The sequence below is a fragment of the Triturus cristatus genome, chromosome 10 (genome assembly GCF_964204655.1).
Source record: "Triturus cristatus chromosome 10, aTriCri1.1, whole genome shotgun sequence".
In the NCBI taxonomy this organism is placed as follows: Eukaryota; Metazoa; Chordata; class Amphibia; order Caudata; family Salamandridae; genus Triturus; species Triturus cristatus.
In genome coordinates this window covers 653,577,939-653,598,623 of record NC_140593.1, presented here as the reverse complement: position 1 = coordinate 653,598,623, position 20,685 = coordinate 653,577,939, and the positions used below count along the sequence as shown (strand labels likewise).

Here is a 20,685-nt window from a genome sequence, read left to right as displayed (position 1 = left end):
CTCCTCTACAGTGAACCCAAGGCACCCCTACATGGATCGTCACGAGCCTTGGTAGTTCCTCAACGTTATCGAGCCTTCCTTCTGGAGTTGGCTCACGAGATACCATTGGCAGGACACCTGGGGCAAGACAAGACCTTCGCCCGTCTTGTCCCACACTTTTATTGGCCTCAGATGAAAGTGTCGTCCGATACCTACTGCCGGACATGTGTGTCTTGCCAAGCCAGTGGGAAAACAGGGGTGAAGCTGAAAGCTCCCCTGGAACCACTTCCTGTCGTTAGCACCCCCTTTGAAAGGGTGGGCATCGACATTGTGGGTCCATTAGATCCGCCGACTACAGCTGGTCACAGGTTTATCCTGGTTCTGGTGGATCATGCCACACGGTACCCAGAGGCAATACCTCTGAGGACCATAACAGCACCTGTTGTGGCTAGGGCCCTGATGGGAATCTTTACCCGAGTGGGTTTTCCCAAGGAAGTTGTGTCCGACAGGGGGACCAACTTCATGTCAGCGTATATGCGGGCGATGTAGAAGGAGTGTGGAGTGACATACCGGTTCACCACTCCTTACCACCCCCAGACAAATGGTCTGGTGGAGAGGTTTAACAAAACCTTGAAGGGCATGATCAGAAGTCTGCCTGAAAGCCTGCGGAGGAAATGGGACGTCCTCCTACCCTGTTTACTTTTTTCCTACAGGGAAGTGCCACAGAAGGGAGTGGGCTTCAGCCCCTTCGAGCTTCTGTATGGGCACCCTGTACGTGGACCTCTCAACCTGGTGAGAGACGGATGGGAAAGAACTCCCAGAAAGCTTCCCCAGGATGTGGTGAGCTACATGCTGGCCTTCCGGAGCCAAATGGCCAAGTTGTGGAAGCAAGCTTCTGACAACTTGGAAGCCAGCCAAGCAGTAATGAAGGCGTGGTATGACCACAATGCTCACCCGGTGGAGTTGGAGCCTGGCCAGAAGGTGTGGGTGATCGAACCAGGAGAGCTTAGTGCCCTCCAGGATCGCTGGTCAGGACCCTTTGAGGTGTTGGAGAAGAAGGGTAAGGCTACCTACTTGGTGGACCTGAAGCCCCTGCGGGTGCTGCATGCCAACCGCCTCAAACCCCACCACGAGAGGCCCGAAGTCATCTTGATGATGGTGACTGACGGAGGAGAGGACGTGGAAAGCGAGCCTCTCCCTGATCTGTTTGCGTCTCAAGAGAAGGATGGGTCGGTGGAGGGAGTGATTCTCTCCCCATCTCTAACTCCTGAACAGCAGGAGGACTGTCGCCAGGTCCTGGGGCAGTACTCTTCGTTGTTCTCCCTTGTCCCGGGTAGGACTCACCTGTGCGTCCATGACGTGGACACAGGAGACAGCCCACCTGTGAAGTCCCAGATCTACCGGATGTCAGACAAGGTGAAGGCCAGCATTCATAGTGAAGTCACTAAGATGCTGGAGCTAGGAGTGATCGAACCTTCTAGCAGCCCCTGGTCCAGTCCGGTGGTGTTAGTACCAAAAGCTGCACCACCGGGTGCCCAACCAGAACTGAGGTTCTGTGTGGACTATCGGGGACTGAATTCAGTGACCAAAACTGATGCTCATCCGATCCCTAGGGCGGATGAATTGATTGACCGGCTGGGAGCTGCCCAATATCTAAGTACCTTTGACCTTACTTCTGGGTACTGGCAGATCTCTTTGACTGATGGAGCAAGGGAAAGGTCAGCCTTCTCCACGCCCAATGGCCACTACCAGTTCTGTGTGATGCCCTTTGGGCTCAAGAACGCACCTGCCACGTTTCAGCGCCTGGTAAACCAGATCCTCACCGGAATGGAGAGTTTCTCTGCTGCTTATCTGGATGACATAGCCGTCTTCAGTAACAGCTGGGAGGATCACTTGCGTCACCTGCAAGCTGTTCTCCAGGCCCTGAGACAAGCTGGATTGACGATCAAGGCCAGCAAGTGCCAGATCGGGCAGGGGTCGGTAGTGTACCTTGGACACTTGGTGGGTAGGGGAGCGGTGCAACCCCTCCAGGCGAAGATCGAGGCCATCATGGCCTGGGAACCCCCCAAGACACAGACTGAGGTCCGAGCATTTTTGGGCCTCACGGGATACTACCGCCGCTTCGTGAAGGGGTACGGAACCATCGTAGCCCCCCTCACGGAGCTCACGTCCAAGAAACAACCTCGACGGGTAGTCTGGACGGAGGCTTGTCAGCAAGCCTTTGAGAGATTGAAGAAAGCCATGTGCGAGGCCCCGGTCTTAAGGGCCCCAGACTTTTCCAAGGAGTTCATTGTCCAGACAGATGCATCAGAACATGGCATTGGGGCAGTGTTATCGCAACTCAACGAAGAGGGTCTGGATCAACCCGTGGTCTTCCTATCCCGGAGACTACTTCCCAGGGAACAGAAGTGGAGTGCAATAGAGTGTGAAGCCTTTGCAGTGGTATGGGCTCTGAAGAAGTTGCGGCCATACCTGTTTGGCTCGCACTTCCTAGTTCAGACCGACCACAGACCCCTTCGTTGGCTGATGCAAATGAAGGGGGAGAATCCCAAGTTGTTGAGGTGGTCTATTTCCCTACAGGGAATGGACTTTCAGGTGGAACATCGGCCTGGAGTGGACCACGCCAATGCAGACGGTCTCTCAAGGTATTTCCGCCTTAGTGATGAGAACTCCCAAGGGGTTGGGTAGCTCTCCCCACTTTCAGCTGGGGGGGACGCGTGTTAGACCTGTCAGCCCTTTGGGTGGTCCCTCCTCATCATTATTTATTTTGTCCCACTTTTGCCTCAAACCCTGTTTGAATTTTTCCTTTTTGGGAACCACCAGACTTTTTCGTGTTGCTGCAGATTCAGGGAGCCATTTTAGCTACCCCTGAAACTTCTGTCTGAGGGCCTGAAGCACAAAATGGTGGCCACCTGTGACATCACCAGCATCCACTGGAACCTGCTAGCACCTTCCAGAACATTCCAGAACCCTGTGACAGTTGGAGGCGGTTTAGAATGTTGGGAAGCTAAGAGAGAGAGTTGGCAGTTGGAGCTGGCAGTTGGCACCTGACTGGTGAAGAGTGAGCAGCAGAAACTTGAAGGAGGAAGGAGTGAAGCAGCAGGGGTGGAAACTTGTGCCTGGAGTGGGGTCCATAAACCCACCCTTGATACTAGTCCCTACTGACTGAGCCCAGCCTGGAGCCCTGTGTGGGAAGAAGCCAGAAAAACCATCCTAAGGACCTGGACAGCAGGAACAGGCCTTAGAAACAGAGAACAGCAAGATCCTGACCTGGAAACTGGTTTCCCTGGAGTCCGACGTCGAGTAGCCTGAGACCGGGAGCCCGAGGTGGAGAAGCGGCGCCGACTGGAAAGCGGACGTCGTACCCGGAGCCGCCAGAGGTCGAGAGAGGGCGCCGTCAGAGGTCGTGAGGAATACCAGAGGTCGAGGAGGAAGTCACCCGAGGTCGAGTGAGCGGCGTCATCGGAGGAGTGAAGTCCGCCCTCCGGAGTCGCCGGAGACCGAGGTGAAGCGTGCCGGAGGTCGGGAGTGGAGATCGCACTCCGGAGTCGCCGGAACCTGAGAGAATCGTGCCGGAGGTCGGGAGTGGAGGTCGCACTCCGGAGTCGCCGGAAACCTAAGGAGAGGAGCACCGGAGGTCGGGAGTGAGGATCGCACTTCGGAGCCGCCGGAAGTCGACACCGAGTCAAGGCCGGCCGACGTCATCGAAGTCGAGGTCGCCATCGGACCGGAGCCGCCCGAGGTCGACATCGAGTAAAGACTGCCCGACGCCATCGAATCGGAGGTCGAGATCGAACCGAGGCCGCTGACATCGAGACCGGAGCCGCCTACCGGCGTCGTCAAAGAACTGACATTGTGCCGAGGCCGCCGACATCGAACTGGAACCGCCTCACGGCGTCGACACGACTCCAGCGGCGTCGGAGCATCAGAAAAAGGGCAGTAAGTGGAGTAGAGGGCGCCTAAGGCCCTGTGGAGACCTGAGAGACTGCTCTAAGGGGCTAGGGAGGTGCTGGAACCAACCTGACTGTGCCAGGGGTGAACTGGGACTAATCTAGAGAAGTTGTGTGGAGAGAGAGCCAGGTCTCTGGTATTTTCCCTCTTTATCTACCTCAGTTTAGGCCTCAGCCTTGTCCCAGCCAGGGAGTAGACACCCTCAAGCCTTCCACATCCCCACAAGCTGTGCCTGGGCCAAATCAGCCCTTAGGAATTCAAAAGTGATCTGATTCCATGAGTGTCACTGTCAGCTTTTAAGTATTTATTAGGGGCATTGTATTTATTGTATTTAACCTATTTATTGTTCCACTGTATTTATTGGTCCACAGTATTTATTGATGCACAATATTTATTGGTTACAGTATTTATTGCCTCGGAATATTTAATTGCCTGTCTGTATTGCACTTTTATTTATGCCTTCAGTATTTATGATCACCCCTATTTATTGAATCATTAAGCCAGTATTTATTTGACCTGCACTTTCTAAAAAGTTTGTATATTGTGATTGTTATTTATTTTATCCAATCAGCAACTAAGAGAAAAAGCAGATAAAGAGAGTTATTTTCATAATTTTTACGGTGTAGAGTCGTTTTTGGAACGGATGCACGCATGGTTATTGTTTGGGTATGTTGTATGCTTAGCACGGAGCCTGATTCTTGACCACTCGAGCCAAGCTACCACAGTGTGTCCGGAAGACCACCACCACCCTTTCTAGTGTGGGAGTGGTTTTCCAACAAACATATATCATGCAATATTCAAATTTTCTAGCATTAGTACGCATACGTATGTTAATTACAAATTATTTTGGCCATGCAAAATGCAAATCCCGCGTGTATTTCGTACTTTGGTAATATTGGTTAAACTACATGCAAACACATTAATATTATTACAATTAATAGATTATTCTAATTGGTATGAACATGCAAATTAGGGGGGTATACAAAATGTTGTACTACCCGCTCCATCAATAGCCATGGGGATACTGATATACAAAGAAGAGCATTGGTTGAGCAGTGTCGACTCAGTCAATTTCACCTCATGATCCTCTGAGACCCAGCTCCAATCCCACCTCCTGCTGTCCCTGATTGGCCCTTCACACCTTCTGCTACTCCCCTGCCTGCTTCTTGGTACAGAAAGCCAGCCTCAGGGTTTCTTCAGTTCTGCCATTAACATGCCTAGCAGCATTTGTGTGAGCCAGTGCATGAATGAGGGTGGTGAGTGATTTGATACTTTGTGTGACAGGGAATGCATTGGTGTCAAAAAGTGAACGAAGTAGACACTTGGTGAGACAGTGAGTGAATGCCTGATTGATTAAAGTGTAAGTGGGTGTACAGTGACTGAATTCATGTGTGTTGATGTGAAGGTCTTGATTGAGGTTTTCTAAGTGGTGAGAGAGAGAGAGTGAGTACACTAGGACATTGCTATGAGTGAGTGTTGCATGTGAGCTGGTGTTGAGTGTGTGAACTTTGGAGATACAGTTTAGTAAAATGCATGGGCACTTTGGTGTGAGTGAGCAGAAGAGTGAGGTTCATGGGTGAATTGATGTTAGTACATGGAGCTGCGGATGGAGATCCAACAAGCTACCCGTGCTCAGCCCTGCAACGTCTGCGGCTCCCCCTTCTTACTCAGTACTTCCCACATCCTGCTGCTTTCACCACTGAGCCCCAGACATCACCTCACGCTGCTGCCACCACTTGCTCCTTCCCACCCCTTGCTGCCTCCCTCACTCAGTCCTGCTTACCTCCTGCTGCTACCCATGCTTTACAGTTCGTGAGTGCATGAGTGAGGATCTTGAGTGAGCAGTTGTCAGTTGGTGACACAGTGAGTGAATGCACAAGTGTGTTGACATAACTGAATTCACGCATGAGGTCTGATGTAACAGGGTGCTTGGCGAGATAGTGAATATGTGCAGTACTGGGAACAAGGGTCATCAGTGAGCTTCTGTGAGTGAGCACTCTGAAACAGTTGTGTATGCATGTGTTTTGATATGAGTTAGGGTCTGGCAGAGTTGGTGTATGGTTATGCTTTGGGAGCAATTGCTTGAGCGAGAGTCATGGATGAGCTGGTGTGAGTGGGTGCATGGTGAGACAGGTGAGTAAATGCATAAGCACGTTCGTATGAATGACTGCAGCAGTGAGGGTGGTTTATTGTGAGTACACAGAGCAGCTGCTGTACAGCTGTGAAGCTGCCCAGTTTGACTTCTTCACACCTCCTGCTGCTCCCAACGCTTAATCCTTCTCATTCCCTGCTGCTTTCACTCTACTTCCTTCCCACCTCCTGCTGCCTGCTTTCACGGTCCTTCAGGCGTACCTAATATACAATATTACATGCAAGCAGACATAGAGAGGGACTTAGGTTAGCCGTTTCACCTATTGCTCAAGTGTCGTGTCATTCACATGTTGGATCATCTGATTTGCAGACATCTCACCACGGGCAAACACCAACACACTCATGAGGCCAGTGTTTGCCCCATAGTGATTTTCACCTTCTGTTCTTTTTTTTCCGGTGGGTGCCCCTGCACCCCCACTCCTCTTTCCACCCTGCCTACGGGCATTTCGCCACCTACTACTGCAATGTTGTATAACTAGGCACTGCAATGCAGATGGCAAAATTCCTGTCATCAAGTGTGACACAGCACAAAGTCCACATGGATAACATCACAATTAACAAATATAGAATGGGGTTACAGGTCCAGCACCTTTCATCCACTGGCTTTGTTGCTAATGTTGTTCATAATTAGTGCTGGCTCTGTACAGCCAGGGCTTTAAGTGGGACGGGTCCCTCTGGATCTTAAAACGGGTAGTCATTTAAAAAGGACATTTAAATGGGTCCTACATTCTTGTCAGTAAATTTACTTGCAAAAACACTGATCAATTTCTGAAAAAGGAACATTAAAAACCTTAAGGTAATTCATATCAGCGATTTAGTTCCTTTTTTTTAGAATTTACATTTAACTTAATCTTGCATTCCCTAAGAGTGTTAACTATCACCAGGATGTTGTTTCTGTTTTTTTTTCTGTGCAACATGTTACTTTCCTATAGTGCATACTTTGAACTGAGTTGCCGCCATGTATTGAGTTGAGGCTGAAGGCAGTGCAAGTTTCTCACAGTGCCTGTCAGTGGGTCAGAAAGGGGTTTGGAATACATGGTGATCCAATCTTGGCCTCTCTGTAGAGCACACAGAGAAATCGTCATGTATTCCAGTTGCAATTGTGATTCTGTCCAAATGTGTGTGAAGGAGGTACACAGTAAGTTCGGGAGAGCGAGCTGCCGCTTGGGTAGAATTTCTATCAGAGTGGCAGGAAGACCAGAGGGAACGGCAGTTCGTACTGCACTCCGCCACTTGCAGAACTTTACAGGGTTTTTTTGTAACTTAGCGGAGTTCCACTTAGCAAAACCCCGCAAACTACACCCAGGCCTGCACAGTTGTCAAAATATTGCCAAGGCGAAAGTAAAAGAAAATACAGGGCTTACCGATGAGTTGGCAGTGCATTGTGTGTTTGGGGGTTGATGAATAAGTTATTTAGGAGTGGAAAGAGAAGAGATGTTAGATATGCATATGGACAAGGTGTGGAGAGAAAAAGGGCCTACATGTCTAACATAGAATGAATATAACAGGAATGATTGAGACACTCTGAAGACCACCTACACCCATTGACAAAGCCAGTAGTCTGGGTTGTTTTGAGTGTATAACAATTATGTTAAATAGCTGGATGAAAAGACAGAAACCTTAGAGGAACCAAAATGCTAGCACACTATGAGAATCACAGAAATGTAGTCTACCTGTTTAAGCCACACCCATAATTACATATGCCACATCCCTTTTCGATCCCCCTACTTTATTAATCCCACTTGAAACCCTGGGATGGATTAACAACCCTATTTGAGTGGTCTGGCCGTAGAGAGCAACGCATCTGCACCTGGGCATTCAATACCTTTCATCCACAAGTGGAGGTGATACTTATAAAAAAAAAAAAATCTAAAATTGTTTAACTGCATTTACGACAGCATAGGTAGTATAATGGATAGCCATAATAAGAATAACAACTTTGGTAAGAGTGAATGTGGCAATTACACCCATAATTGCAAAGAATCCAATATCCCATATGGTCATGAAGCAAGTTAAGTGATTTGATATACTTTTTATTCTTAATTTGTTCCGCAGAGGTCTTCTTTGTTATCTATGATTGCCATTGCTGACAGGTGTTTCACCCAATGGTTGGTGAACTTGTGTTTTATGTAGATTTAGGTTGTAAAGATCAATTGTTGAATTACAAAGGCTGCATAGAAAAGTCCTAGCATGCTTAATTCTCATACACCTGACTAGAACATATGCTGCACTATCTTAAAGAATAGCTGTCAGTTCACTCCATATCAAAAGGCTGCGGTTCAGCATTCCCTGTTTATTTAACCAAGAGCCTAAGGAGCTTGAGACTTGTAGCTTCTTTGTTCCCAATATTTGCCTGGATCTTGGTGGAGTTGGGTGAACATTTGGAACATTCTGAAAGTCAACCTCATGACCTGGAATAAGTTGACAACTGGGTGAAATCTTTCAGAGACATGGGGGCTGAATTAGAGTTTGGCAATTGCCACAACAGAACTCTCTCCGCCATACTAATGGTCCACCGAACAGTTGACTCTGTTGATGAAATACTTCCTGAGAAGGCCTGATGAAGAAGGTCAGGGCCAGACTGGCCGTAGCGGGCACCGGGCATTTCCCCGGTGGGCCGCAAGGGTGGGGGCCAGTTTTGGGCCTCTAGGGGGCCGTTTTTGTTACAGGGACGTTTTTGCAGCATAGCTGCAATATCAGCCCTGTAACAAAATCAGCCAAAACCAGCCCTGGCAAACAGCTTGCCCCCCAGCCCCCAGGGGGCCGGCCGAGCACTTTGCCAGGGACGGTTTTGGTTCCCAGTCCGGCCCTGAAGAAGGTGCTGTCAGCAGTAGGGTTTTGCACTGTCCGAGCTATATAGGGTGGACAGTGTAGAGGCTATTTTTTCCTGTCTGGCACCGCCAAGGACAACCTGCTGGTAAGAGACAAGAAAAAATGAATAATTACTTCAGCACTCAGGGAACAAGCTCCCAGGATGTGGGGGTCATTATTTTATGTATTTTTCAAAAACAATCTTCCACTTTGGGAGTTTGTTTTAGGAAAAACAAAACGTTTGAAAAGACTGCCGGTCGTCTGTAAATGGTTGACAGTATCGCATCAGAAAATACCTGCATGTCCTGTTCTGTCTTGTCCCACACCTTCTCCAAAGGTAAGCCATTAAACTGCTCCAAAAATGCTCTCTATACCCTCAAGTCTTCTATTATGCCCGCAGACAATCTCACCATGTGGTGCGGCATACCTCCCCTGGAAATGCTCAGTCTAGTCTCCTGCAGACAGGTCTCCCTGCCATAACCACCCTGAATGCCAAATTCAAATGCCTCAACAAGACCCACACTTTCCTCACATGTATTTGAATACAATGATAGGATTTTCCCATTTCCAAAGGTGTACCACCTATATTCCAGCTAAATGCGTGGCAGTGTATTGTTCTTTTGAAAGACATTATTTTAGTATTTGTGATGTTCATTTTTAAGAACTTTTTCCCAAGGTACTCGTTCAAAACTTCTAAATTACGCTGTAGACCACGTAATCTGCATACATTAAGATATATAAATTATAAGATTCGACACATGGAGGTAAATTGCGTACATTTGCAGAATACTGAGATTTATCGAGAAAATAAATGGGGCCAATTCCTGTATTTTTGTGGTTAGGCCTTCACTTCCTCACATTAACACCACGTAGAGGGATGTAGTGCTATAAGGTAGTCTTATATGACTAGAAGATATTCACTCTGGTCAAGGAGGCAAATAAATCATGTGCTACTAGAATTCCCCACGCCTCCACTCCCTGTACCTCAGACATCAGCTTCTGTCAGTCCTTGTGGATTGGCACAGATGGTTGGTTATATATAGTTCTTCTTCCGGAGTTTATCCGCAAACACTTGCGGCAAAATAGGTACCTCTCAATACTATTACTGGAGGTATAATCGAAAGCTTGGTCTTGCATTTTTTCTTTTTTTTTTTAAAGCTTTATTTATAATTTTCCAACATAAAAACATGTATCTTAGCAGAAGGATATTGGTCACAGACATACAAAGAAAGAAAAAGGAAGGCATTAAGTACTCGTTGCTCTTGCTGGCATACGTCATCCATAGATACCCAATATTGTCCCATGGCTCGGCCTTGAGAAATGCTATCCTTTTGCAATTCTGTTCTCTGTCACCACAGTCTACAGACATTATGACACAATACAATACCTCACAGGAGGTCAAGTGTGCGACAATAGGTCTAGCAGATATCTACCTTAAGCTGCATCGCTCATATCAACCCAGAATCGTGACCACCTTCATCCCAGAACAGCATGGCTCAGGGACTCCTCCCATCCCCTTAAACCTACGCTGTGGTATGGGGACCACTGGCCGCCTCAGTGGGGCCAGATGCGTCCGGTAGGGCAGCCACATTGTGTGCCAACAAATAGTGCGTGAGAGGACCCCAGATATTACTAGGCCTTGAAGCGCAGGGGAGTGTTTCCGCGCGAATTGTCAGTTGTTCCTGACAATAAACCATGTCATCCAACCATTCGTTAAATTTAGGGGCTCGCCTCCTCCCCCACCTACATGCTACTCTGCGTTTTGCTAACAAAAGGGAAAGGGTGGTGTAGCGGCGGTATGCTTTAGGGATTTGTTTAGTGTATCCTAGGAGCGCAATGAGGGGATCACATTCCAAGGCCAGGGACGTCATGTCAGACAGAGCCCTAACTACTTGCACCCAGTAGTCCTTCACCCGCGGACATTCCCAAGCCAAATGCAGGAACCCTGCCCCTGAAATGCCACATCTATCACATTGATCTGTGTCCCGTAACCCAAAGCGAAGCATCTTGGCAGGGGTACAGTACATGCATTGCAGGAATTTGTAGTGAATTATACGTAGACGGCAACTAGCAGACATGTGCGCAGTTTGTGAGCAACAATATTGCCACTGTTCATCCGTTATGTCAGCACCCAGATCCGTAGACCAGTGCGCTCAGGTAGCACTCTGGGGTTGTGTGCGTTCTGCAACAATCGTCCGATATAAGTTGGATACCATATGTCTAGGGCTAGCCGTCTGCACCATCTGATGAAGTGGCTTAAAATTCGCGGGCTCCTGTGGAAAGTGCGGAAGGATGGCACGCATGCCCTGTCGCAGACGCACGTACAAGAAAAGATCCAAAGAGGTGGGACGTATATCCCCCCAAAATTGTGCTGACGTGCAAAAGATACCGTTGCGAAACAGATCGCCCCAGCTCCCAACGCGCACCTGCTTGCACAGTTGTCGAAAGCCCGTCTCCTGCAGCAGGGAGAGCTGCGGGTGGTACGATAGGGGTAGTACTGAGGAGTATAGGACGAATCCCCCAGGGTATGCATAATATAATGCCAACCGTCTACCGTGCTCGTGATGGTGGTTGGCGCGGTGTCCCGCGAGCGGGGGGGAGCATGTATCAGCCCATCGAGCAGGATAGGATCCGCTAGCCAGTGCTCCTCCGCGACCTGCGGCATGCACGCCGGCGAATGAATCCAGAAATATGCATAGTGGGCCTGAGCACAAGCATAGTATAATTTGAAGTCCGGAATATCGAACCCGCCTTGCTCGTAAGGCCGTGTAAGTATCGCCCATTGCACCCGTGGCTGTTTGCCCCCCAGTACAATCATATGAGCTCGGATCAAAGCATTTTGAAAAAATAACGTCCCGGGTTATAGGGAAGGTTCAATAAAAGGTATAAGAATTGAGGGAGGATCACCATCTTAATCAAGGATGCTCTCCCTGCCATAGACAGGGGGAGAGATATCCACCTCGTGACATTAGTTGTAAGACGGTCCAAAGCAGTTCCATAATTGAGGCGGATCGTTCCATCTCTGTCCCCTGAAACTTGAATCCCCAGATACCGCAAATCGGTATATCACCATTCTTGCGGGTAGTCCAGGGGAAATTTGGTCACCGCCGCTGTCAAGGGGAGCAATTGCGATTTTGCCCAAATAATGTGAACACCGGAAAGTTTACCATAAACCAGGAACTCGCGTAGTAGGGGATTAAGGTTGTGCTGGGGATCCCGGACATAGAGTGTCAAATCATCTGCATATAGCGAAATCAATATCTGTCACAGGGGACATCTAAACGCTCTGTCCTTATGATGCTGACGCAGTTTGCATACCAGGGGTTCAATCGCGAGGGCAAATAAAAAGAGGGGATAATGGGCATCCCTGTCTAGTCCCTCTAGTGATGTGAAATGACGACGACCGGCGTCCATTTATAAGCACCCTGGCAGTGGGTTTGTGAGACAGCAATTGTATCCAGGACACAAAAAGAGGGGGAAAACCCATGCGGAGCAGTATGCCAAATAGATAGTCCCACTCAACGGAATCAAACGCCTTAGTGGCATCCAAAAAGATAGCAGCCAAGGGGAGTTCGGGCGACACATTTTGCACTATTGAAAACGGCGTTCGAAGATTATGTGTGGTAGCGCGTCCCGTGATGAAGCCCGCCTGATCCGGTAGCACCAGATTCCCCATCAAGAGAAGCACCCAATTTGCAATGAGCTTTGTTAATATTTTGGTGTCACAATTGAGGAGTGACAACGGTCTGTAGGAGTGACAGGAGGAGGACACCTTGCGTGGTTTCAGGAGGGAAGTTATCAGGGCCTCTCTCATTGATGAGGGAAGCGCGCCACATTCCAGAGACTCCTCATATAGTTCCTTCAGTATAGGGGCTAGTATATCTATGTAGGTTTTGTAAAACTCAGCGGGGATGCCATCCGATCCCGGCGCCCTACCAGACTTTTGCTGCATTATTGCTTCGCGTACTTCATCCAACTCAAACGGGGCACAGAGGAACTCTCTATGATGATCCTCCAGCCAACCCAACGCGACATCTCCTAAGAAGGTATCAAGTTCAAAGTGATCCATGCGTTGCGATGTGTACAGTGTGGAGTACTGCGAGGTGAATGTAGCTAATATCCCCTCTGTATCCCTGCGCGTCTCTCCATTAGGGTCCGTTATTTCCAATATATAGCTGGAAAATCGGTGTTTCTGTATGACCTCAGCTGGTGCTTTCCCTGGGCGCTCCCCCTCCCCATATCTCCGGGCCTTCCAATATTTCCCCATAAATTTGGTTTCACGAAGTGCAATATCTGTGTACTCCGATAATTTGTTACGAAATTCCAATTGTGTCTGCCCCACCTCCCCCCCAGTCATTCGTGTCTCCAACGACTTAAGGTCCCTCTCCAATTTTTGGAGAGTGCCGTGGATATCTCGTAGCACACGAAAGCTCTTGGAAATACATATTCCCCTGACCATAACCTTGAATGCCTCCCATATTATTTCCACCGAGTCGACAGACCCCCTATTTCTTTGGAAAAACTCTTGTATCTCCTCTGACAATTCAGCGTGGAATACTGCGTCCAACAAGGCAGTGGGCTGCAACCTCCAACTGCATCGAGGTGTCTCCCATCCGGGCACCGCTAGTAGCAGCCGCACGGGTGAATGATCAGAGTAAGTGCAAGGTAGGTGGATCACTCTCATAAGGGCTGGCCCCAGCCCTCTCGATACAAGGCAGTAATCTATACGGGCTCAGGAGGCGGCACGGGACGTAAAGTGTGTACCCTCTTTGGCAGTGGGGTGCATGTGACGCCAAGTATCAATGAGGCTCCCTTCTTCCAAAATCCCCTGCATCGTGGCTTGCAACCTATTATCGTGATGTGGTGCTGCATTGGACCCATCATAGAGTGGGTTGAAGGCCACATTAAAGTCCCCGCCCCAGATCACGCGTGTGGTACCTATATCCATTATTTTCCCCATAGTATAGTGAAGAAGTCGGGTGCGTCGATATTCGGGCCATAGCTGCACACCAGCGTGACTATATCTGCCCCTAAGCATCCCCATACGATGACAAATCTTCCCTGCGGGTCTACAATCTCCCCCTGGGGTACAAATGGTGTGTCCTTTGATGAGTATCGCTACACCTCTCGCATAATAGGAGTATGAGGAGAACAGCCTGTGCACTGCCCATTTGCCCGCAAAGGAGATAGGGCGCTGTGGGTTAAAATGCGTTTCCTGTATTAATACTATACTAATTTTATGGCGATCTAGGTAGGTGATTATCTGCCTCCGCTTCCTGGGGTCTGCCAGCCCTTGCACATTCCACGATAGAATTCCTAGGCAAGTATCGGGGGTCGACTCAGCCATATTCCCCGTCAGTGACAGTATGGGAAACATGCAAGAGTGTACTTACCACGCTATAAGCAAGTGTAGCAGCATTGCGCTGTATGTCCGTAACTAATAAAATCGATACTAAACTCAGAACATTACCCTCCCACTGCAGCATCCCAAACATGCCAGAAACATTTTCCCCTCCCCCCTCCCTATCCCAACCACCCCGTGTTACCAGGGCCATCAACCCTTCCGGGTATATGTGAATCTATAAAGAGGGCTCTCCCGAGTGGGGAAGTTATCTAAGTGGCTCACAAGCAACACTCTCTCCCTCAGGGGCGCGGGATGACACTGACAACCCCAATGAGGGAGCGAGGGTGCCCGGTGAAACAGTACCTCTCATCTCCATCGCCAGTTCTGAAATAGAAAGTGGCCTGGTCAGTGATCTGCTAGGTAGTTCAAACATGTCTCAAGGATCAAATTCGAAGAGTATAGCCCCGGCCGACACGGGCATACCAGCATCCCCCGATGAGGCTTGTCAATCAATGTCCGAGGTGGCCATCGTCGATGAGTCATCAGGAGAATGTGATGCTTTATTACACCTCCTTAGCTGCTTCAGAAAGTCCTCGGCCTGTTGGGGTTTCGTGCAGAAGGTTTGTATACCCAAAACCCTGATTTTATTCCTTCGGCTCCTCGCTTCGATGTCCTCATTTGTGGCAGCTATGACCTACAGTAGCTTGTCCATTTAGGCCACTGTGCTTTGCATGTGCGTGCTGGTGTCTTCTGCGTCCGAAATACGGCGTTCAGTCTCCTTAATCCGTTCCTCATGACCATCAAGTTTGCGGACGATGCTGTCCATGCGTGTGTTCATCCCATCCAATTTGTCGGCAATCGTTGCGATACCCTGTCGAACCTCCAGCAAAATGGCCTTCATATCATCCTCAGGTGCAACCGGGGCTCCCGAGTGTTCGCTGCCGCGCCAGCCTCATCCCCCTCCAAATTTGTTTTAGCATTTTTTTTTAGCTTCAAAGTGGATTCGAGGCTGCCTGGCATCCGGTTTCCCCATGATGCTGGTGCAGCAAGGGGGTGCCCACAGGCACCGTCAAGGCGCAAGGCGTAGCGCTGTGTTGCACCCGTTAAGCTGTGTGCACTCAGTGGTATAGTCGGTTGGGGCAGCCGTGCAGCGCTCAGGGCAGAATATCCCATCCGATACTAACCCTACCACAGTGCCTATGCGGCTCGTCGCCTCTTCAAGATGTCAGTCCCAACATACACATTGCCGGCTGCGTCAACAAGGTGGCATCGAAATCAGCGCACAAGCAACCATATGCCTTCTCTTCGCAGACTCACCAGCACAATCTCGCAGCCCCACCACAACTCGTGGCGCTAGCAATATGCACCATATGTATGCCCTTATTTCCTGGCCAAAGCAGTCAGAGTATCATGTCCATTACACCAGCTTACACTCCCAGATGACTTCTCAGCGATTACCACTTGTCGCATGTCACTCATTAAGCGCCAGTCTGCAGGGCTATCAGTGTTCAGCTTCCAATCTCCATTAGATGAAGGCCCCTTCAGCACCGCCACTGCAGGCTGACAAGAATAGCAGAAGTATGTCCACAATTATCAGGGGAGCTCAATGACGCCGACCTGCCACCCGACCCCGCGTGCACCGCCCCTGCCGCTATATTGTGGATTTGCAACAGTGTCAGTTCAGCGGTCCGCGAGGAGCGTCGCCATATCTCTCGACCCTCTGCAAATTCGGCACCACTCCGCAGTACCGGCACTTCCAACCGCGGCAGGCACTGCAGCAGCGGGACCCTGCAGCTTTCACCAACAATCGCCACCAGGCATCCCTCCGCACAGGACGTCCAGTACCCTCACCTCAGCTCTGCAGGCCCTCAGTGCTGCAACGTGTAAGTTGTTGGGCCAGCTCATGGGGTATTCAATAAAGTTTGTGCATCATCAGCCCCACGGGCGGCGGGACGGCAAACCGGCAAGGCAGGGGAGCGCCACTTGTCTCAGGGAGGGAGCACACCAAGCGGCACCGCACAGCACCAATTGTCCGCTTTTTGGTATTTCAGTGTTTTTTCCCCTTTTTTTTTTTTTGATGGCCGTTCTGCCACCCGGTCCTATCTCAGCACTCTCTTCCCTCTGGGTCGTGGGCGCCTCCGCCGCCTGAATCCAGTGCCGCAGCTCGGGAACACTCACCCAGTGATGCGAGGCCTGTGTGCCTCGTGGGCGCCGCGACCTCACGTAGGTTGCTTCTGCCGGGTCACAGCTCCAGCCGATACAGGCTTCACACCGGCCGTATCCGACACAGCCGCCACCACACGTTGCCGGGTGCCAACTCGGCCAAAACTTTCACCAAGTCTGCTGCAGCATACCAGGACACCAAATCCGCCGTATGTAGACGACTATCGGCTGGAGATGAGGATCATCCGACGGATTACAGCACCGGGTGGTGGGAGCCTCATGCCATGGCGGCCATTCCGCACTTGCGCCACCTAGCGCCCCCAAGCTTGGTCTTGCATTGATTTGAAACCTCACTCACATAGCTGCAAGGATTGAGTAAAATGTGAGTAGTTGGGCATGGGAAGCGCAGTGGCCAGCAACTCTACATCAGTTGCTGCTACATTTACTTTCAGCACACGTGCATGCCTCTGGATTTTGCAAGGTGCTAATTTCCAGTTCCTTTGCATCTTTCATTAATAGATGTAAGCTTCATTGTTGGCATGCAAATAAGAGACTTCCTGAGACCTTCAGGTAAACTGCTGGTTTATTCTTTATTTGAATAATCCCTCAAAGCAAACTGGTTATATACTTCTGCTGAAATTTGTCTCCTATGACAGCTAGCCTAAGCTGCTCTGTCCTTGAGCATTCTACCCTCGCCCACTCCCTGCTCACTTCCTCATAGCAGGGCAAAGAAGTAGTCACTCTGTCCTGTGTCTGTTCAATAACCACAAGGGTCCTTGTGCCGTTTCACTACCTCACAGTGGTCAACATGAGGCACATTACACATACCACAGTTTTAAAACCTCTTAAAGGAAGCTTTATGTACATGAATTAGAACAATTTTTATTTGGCCATTTATTCCATTGGAGTGAAGGGAGTTCAAAGAAAGAGGCAGCTAAAGTATGTTTGTTCTAGATAAAAAAAGGGACTTCTTTCCCTAAAATAAAACTATTTGCATGTATGCATTATGATTCTAATATATGTTATTACTTACTGCCTTTAGTGCTGTTAACTGTGAGCGAAACTAGCAAGGTGTGTGCCTTATGACTAACTGTCATCCATAACCAACATTTGTCACTCCAGAGAAGTGCCTTTTAACAACCAAGAAACTGGCCGAAGTGATGTCAGGCATAAGCGTCACTTTTGACGCGTACACTCCGACACATTCCGGTGGGCACATCTGGGGCCATAGTACACAATGTGGCGCATTTTCCTTGTTTGCTCTTGGCTCACCTTAAAAAGGTGCGCCCTGCGCAAACAAAAGAGTGCACCATATGAGATTGAATGCGCAGCCCCTAGATCAGACGCAAACTCGTGCTGCCCTGGGGGCTGCGCATTCATGTGAAATATATAGCAGCTTTGAAGCAGCCGCTCTGCGTTTCACTGTGCAGGCGGCACACCGGCTGCACTTTCAGAGAGATTGGAAATCCCCTTGCAGGTACAGTGAGTGACTGCACCCACCTGAATGGGTATGTCTAGGGGATCCATAGGACCCACTTCATCCTCTCCAGAGGACTGCCATTAGGGGGCGTACTGACCTTGCGCCACCTTTTAGGTGGGACACTGTCAGCGTGCTTCTGACAGCTTCTTTACCTTTGAGCTTGTGTCTATAATATGGAAGTGCAAACACCAATGGGGCCCATCGAGTTACTTTGTATAATAAGGCACCTGGTATGCCTTGCAGGAAGCATAGGTGTAGAGCTAGTGGCCTGTTAGGTAGGCAGGCAGGATTCACCATTGATCACAGGAAGTGAACGTCAGAGGAGATCCCTGTTAGCAACCGGCACAAAATTGCTCTGTGCTCTCCAGAGCCTCTATGTTTAATTTGATAGGCATGTCATCGTGTTTCCCACAGTTAATAATGAGTGATCTTCTGTTAAAAATAAAGAGTTGTGTATTCATCTACAAAATATGTCTTTGACACAAGTACACACAGTATTGTCAGCTTTGTTTTTCTCTTTGCAATTGGTACCACTCATCTCCCCCTATCCTCTGCTGTTTGATTGCTGGAATCTCAGTTGCTAGTAGAGATATTAGCAACAAAGTATAGAAGCAGGAGGGAAGAATATGTAAAATTAGGAGAATTTGTCGTTTTGAGTTCACATTGTTTTAGTTTGTCTTCTCACCCTTGTTCATCTATCTTTTGTGTTTTATTTCTGCTCCAGAAAGGACACAAGCACCAGAAGATTGGAGTGGACAACCTCGCCATGGAGCCATAGAGCTTCCACCGCAGTGGTCCAACCCCAGGACGGAAGCATCATTGAGTCGACTGCAAAAAATCCTCTCTTTTTATCTCTCTTTTTCTCTGCATTCTTCACACTGAGTGCTCTCTCTTACATTCTTACACACATTAGTCAAGATGTGCATACTGATACATGTTGAATATGTGCTATCAGTGCCTTGTCACAAGTTGTTGCATACGTGTATCCTGGGTTTAGAACCCTTGGAAGACTGTAAACTCACCCAGGCACTGACCAAGCACCCGTTGGACAACAGGGAAAAGGCCTTGCCTGTCCCAACAAGTGATAACATCTCGTCCTCTACAGTAACTTTGTAGCCAATTTTGTTTAATCTTAAAGCAGTCAGTTTTTTTTATCGAAATGCTGTGTGGTAAACATGACCTCCTTCCATCACCACTCACTGAAGCAAACATTCTCCTCAAACCTTTTAACGCGCCATACTCCTGGCATAGCATAGTCGGCAGGAGCTTATCTGCCCCGGGTAGGTGACACCCCACTAAATAAATTAGAATGGTGCAAAAACTGAAAATATGTTTGTCGGCCACCCTGGTGGGAATACAGCATTCCCCATTATTGAACGCGTCCTTTCACTACCATGGGCTAAAGTGCGGGGGGGGGGTGCATAAAGAAGAGGTCAGGGTGCTGCAACTAAGTGCAAATGTACACTGGTGCATAGGCACAGCTTACGGGTGTCTCACCTTTCGTTCCCCAGTGACACAGAACACAACAAAGAAAACCTCTCGAACAATACCACATGGGAGTAAGAGTCGTTGTGCTTCCTCAAAGGTTTTGAGAAAAAAGTGAGCTAAGTCTACCTCGTGATAACAAACAATGTTGACATTGCCTAATTAAGTCATCTATAGACTTGATTCTATCATGTCCAGGCACGTAAATCCTCCCTACAACGTCCCCCTGTTTTCTCAGCCCAGGTGTTTCCAGATAGTAGGTTGTATTTACATGTCCTAAGTAAAAATCTGAACTAAAAGGAGCATGACGCTGTGGAACAGATATGTAAAAGCTTGAACAAACCAAATATGTTTCTTCTAGCATGAGATCCGAGGGCGCGCCAGAGCACGCTTACAGCCTCCAAACTGTGTGTCTAGATTGTACTTTAAATGGTTCCGTCGGGTATGAAGCTCACGAGACACAGCTGCAGAAACAGTACTGATAAGGTCTGATGAAGGAAAAGTTCCGGACCCAACCGCTCTGTGGCCCCAGTCACGTGTTGCAGCAGAAACTGAAAGACAGTGGCTTCCGGCATTGAAAGTGAACCGTCGCAGAGAAGCGGTCAATACAACGAGGTTTGTGGGCAGCATCTTTGCAAAAACGAAACACCCTTCTAAAGATGGCGTTTATTGTGAATGGTTCCTGTGAGTGGTACTTGTGCCCTGACCTATGAAACGGTTTGCGTTTCTGTTGCCTGCTTATTGCGTCTCCAAACGCTCAATGCACTTTCCTGAATGACAATATTTCCTCTGGCACGAACACTTTACACATTGTGAATAGGTAGAACACTTGAACAAGAGCTCAATGCATGCACCGTGCCTCTACTTGTAATGCAGAAATAATTCAATAAAAAGATTAACATAAAAAAGACTGATTCATTCTTGTATCGAAAGTGCCGTATCTGTATAGACTCATGTAATCACTTTTTGTGTCCAAGCCTGTCCCGCTCCAACTCTGGGGCTTATTTACAAGCCCCTTGCGCCGGCCGTACCTCATATTTTCCACATGTCGTTTGCTGGAATACTCCTGTGCCTCCAGACGTGCTGTTCCCACACCAGGATTTCTAGTTTGTGCTCCCATGAACTCTATGGGCCATATTATCAAGAACGGTGATAGCATTATCGCCGCTTTAACAGCAGGAAACTGCCGCTAAAGCGGCGATGAGGGGCTTGATAATATGCCCTCGAGAATTCCAATAGAAGCCCAGGTTCTGGTGAGAACGACATCAAACCGGGGCTTCTATTGGAATTCTCAAGGGCATATTATCAAGCCCCTTATCGC

General features: G+C 48.8%; 1 protein-coding gene across 1 annotated transcript in view; it reads left to right on the top strand.

Moving 5' to 3' along the window:
• Window positions 1–20,270, top strand: part of SMIM22 (small integral membrane protein 22) — a 245,052-nt gene extending 224,782 nt beyond the window's left edge. The window contains exon 4 of the mRNA XM_085632221.1: window positions 18,604–20,270. Coding sequence (XP_085488347.1) covers window positions 18,604–18,657 — 54 coding nt within the window. The 3' untranslated portion in view covers window positions 18,658–20,270. The remainder of the gene's footprint in view (window positions 1–18,603) is intronic.
• The last annotated feature ends 415 nt before the right edge of the window (window positions 20,271–20,685 follow it).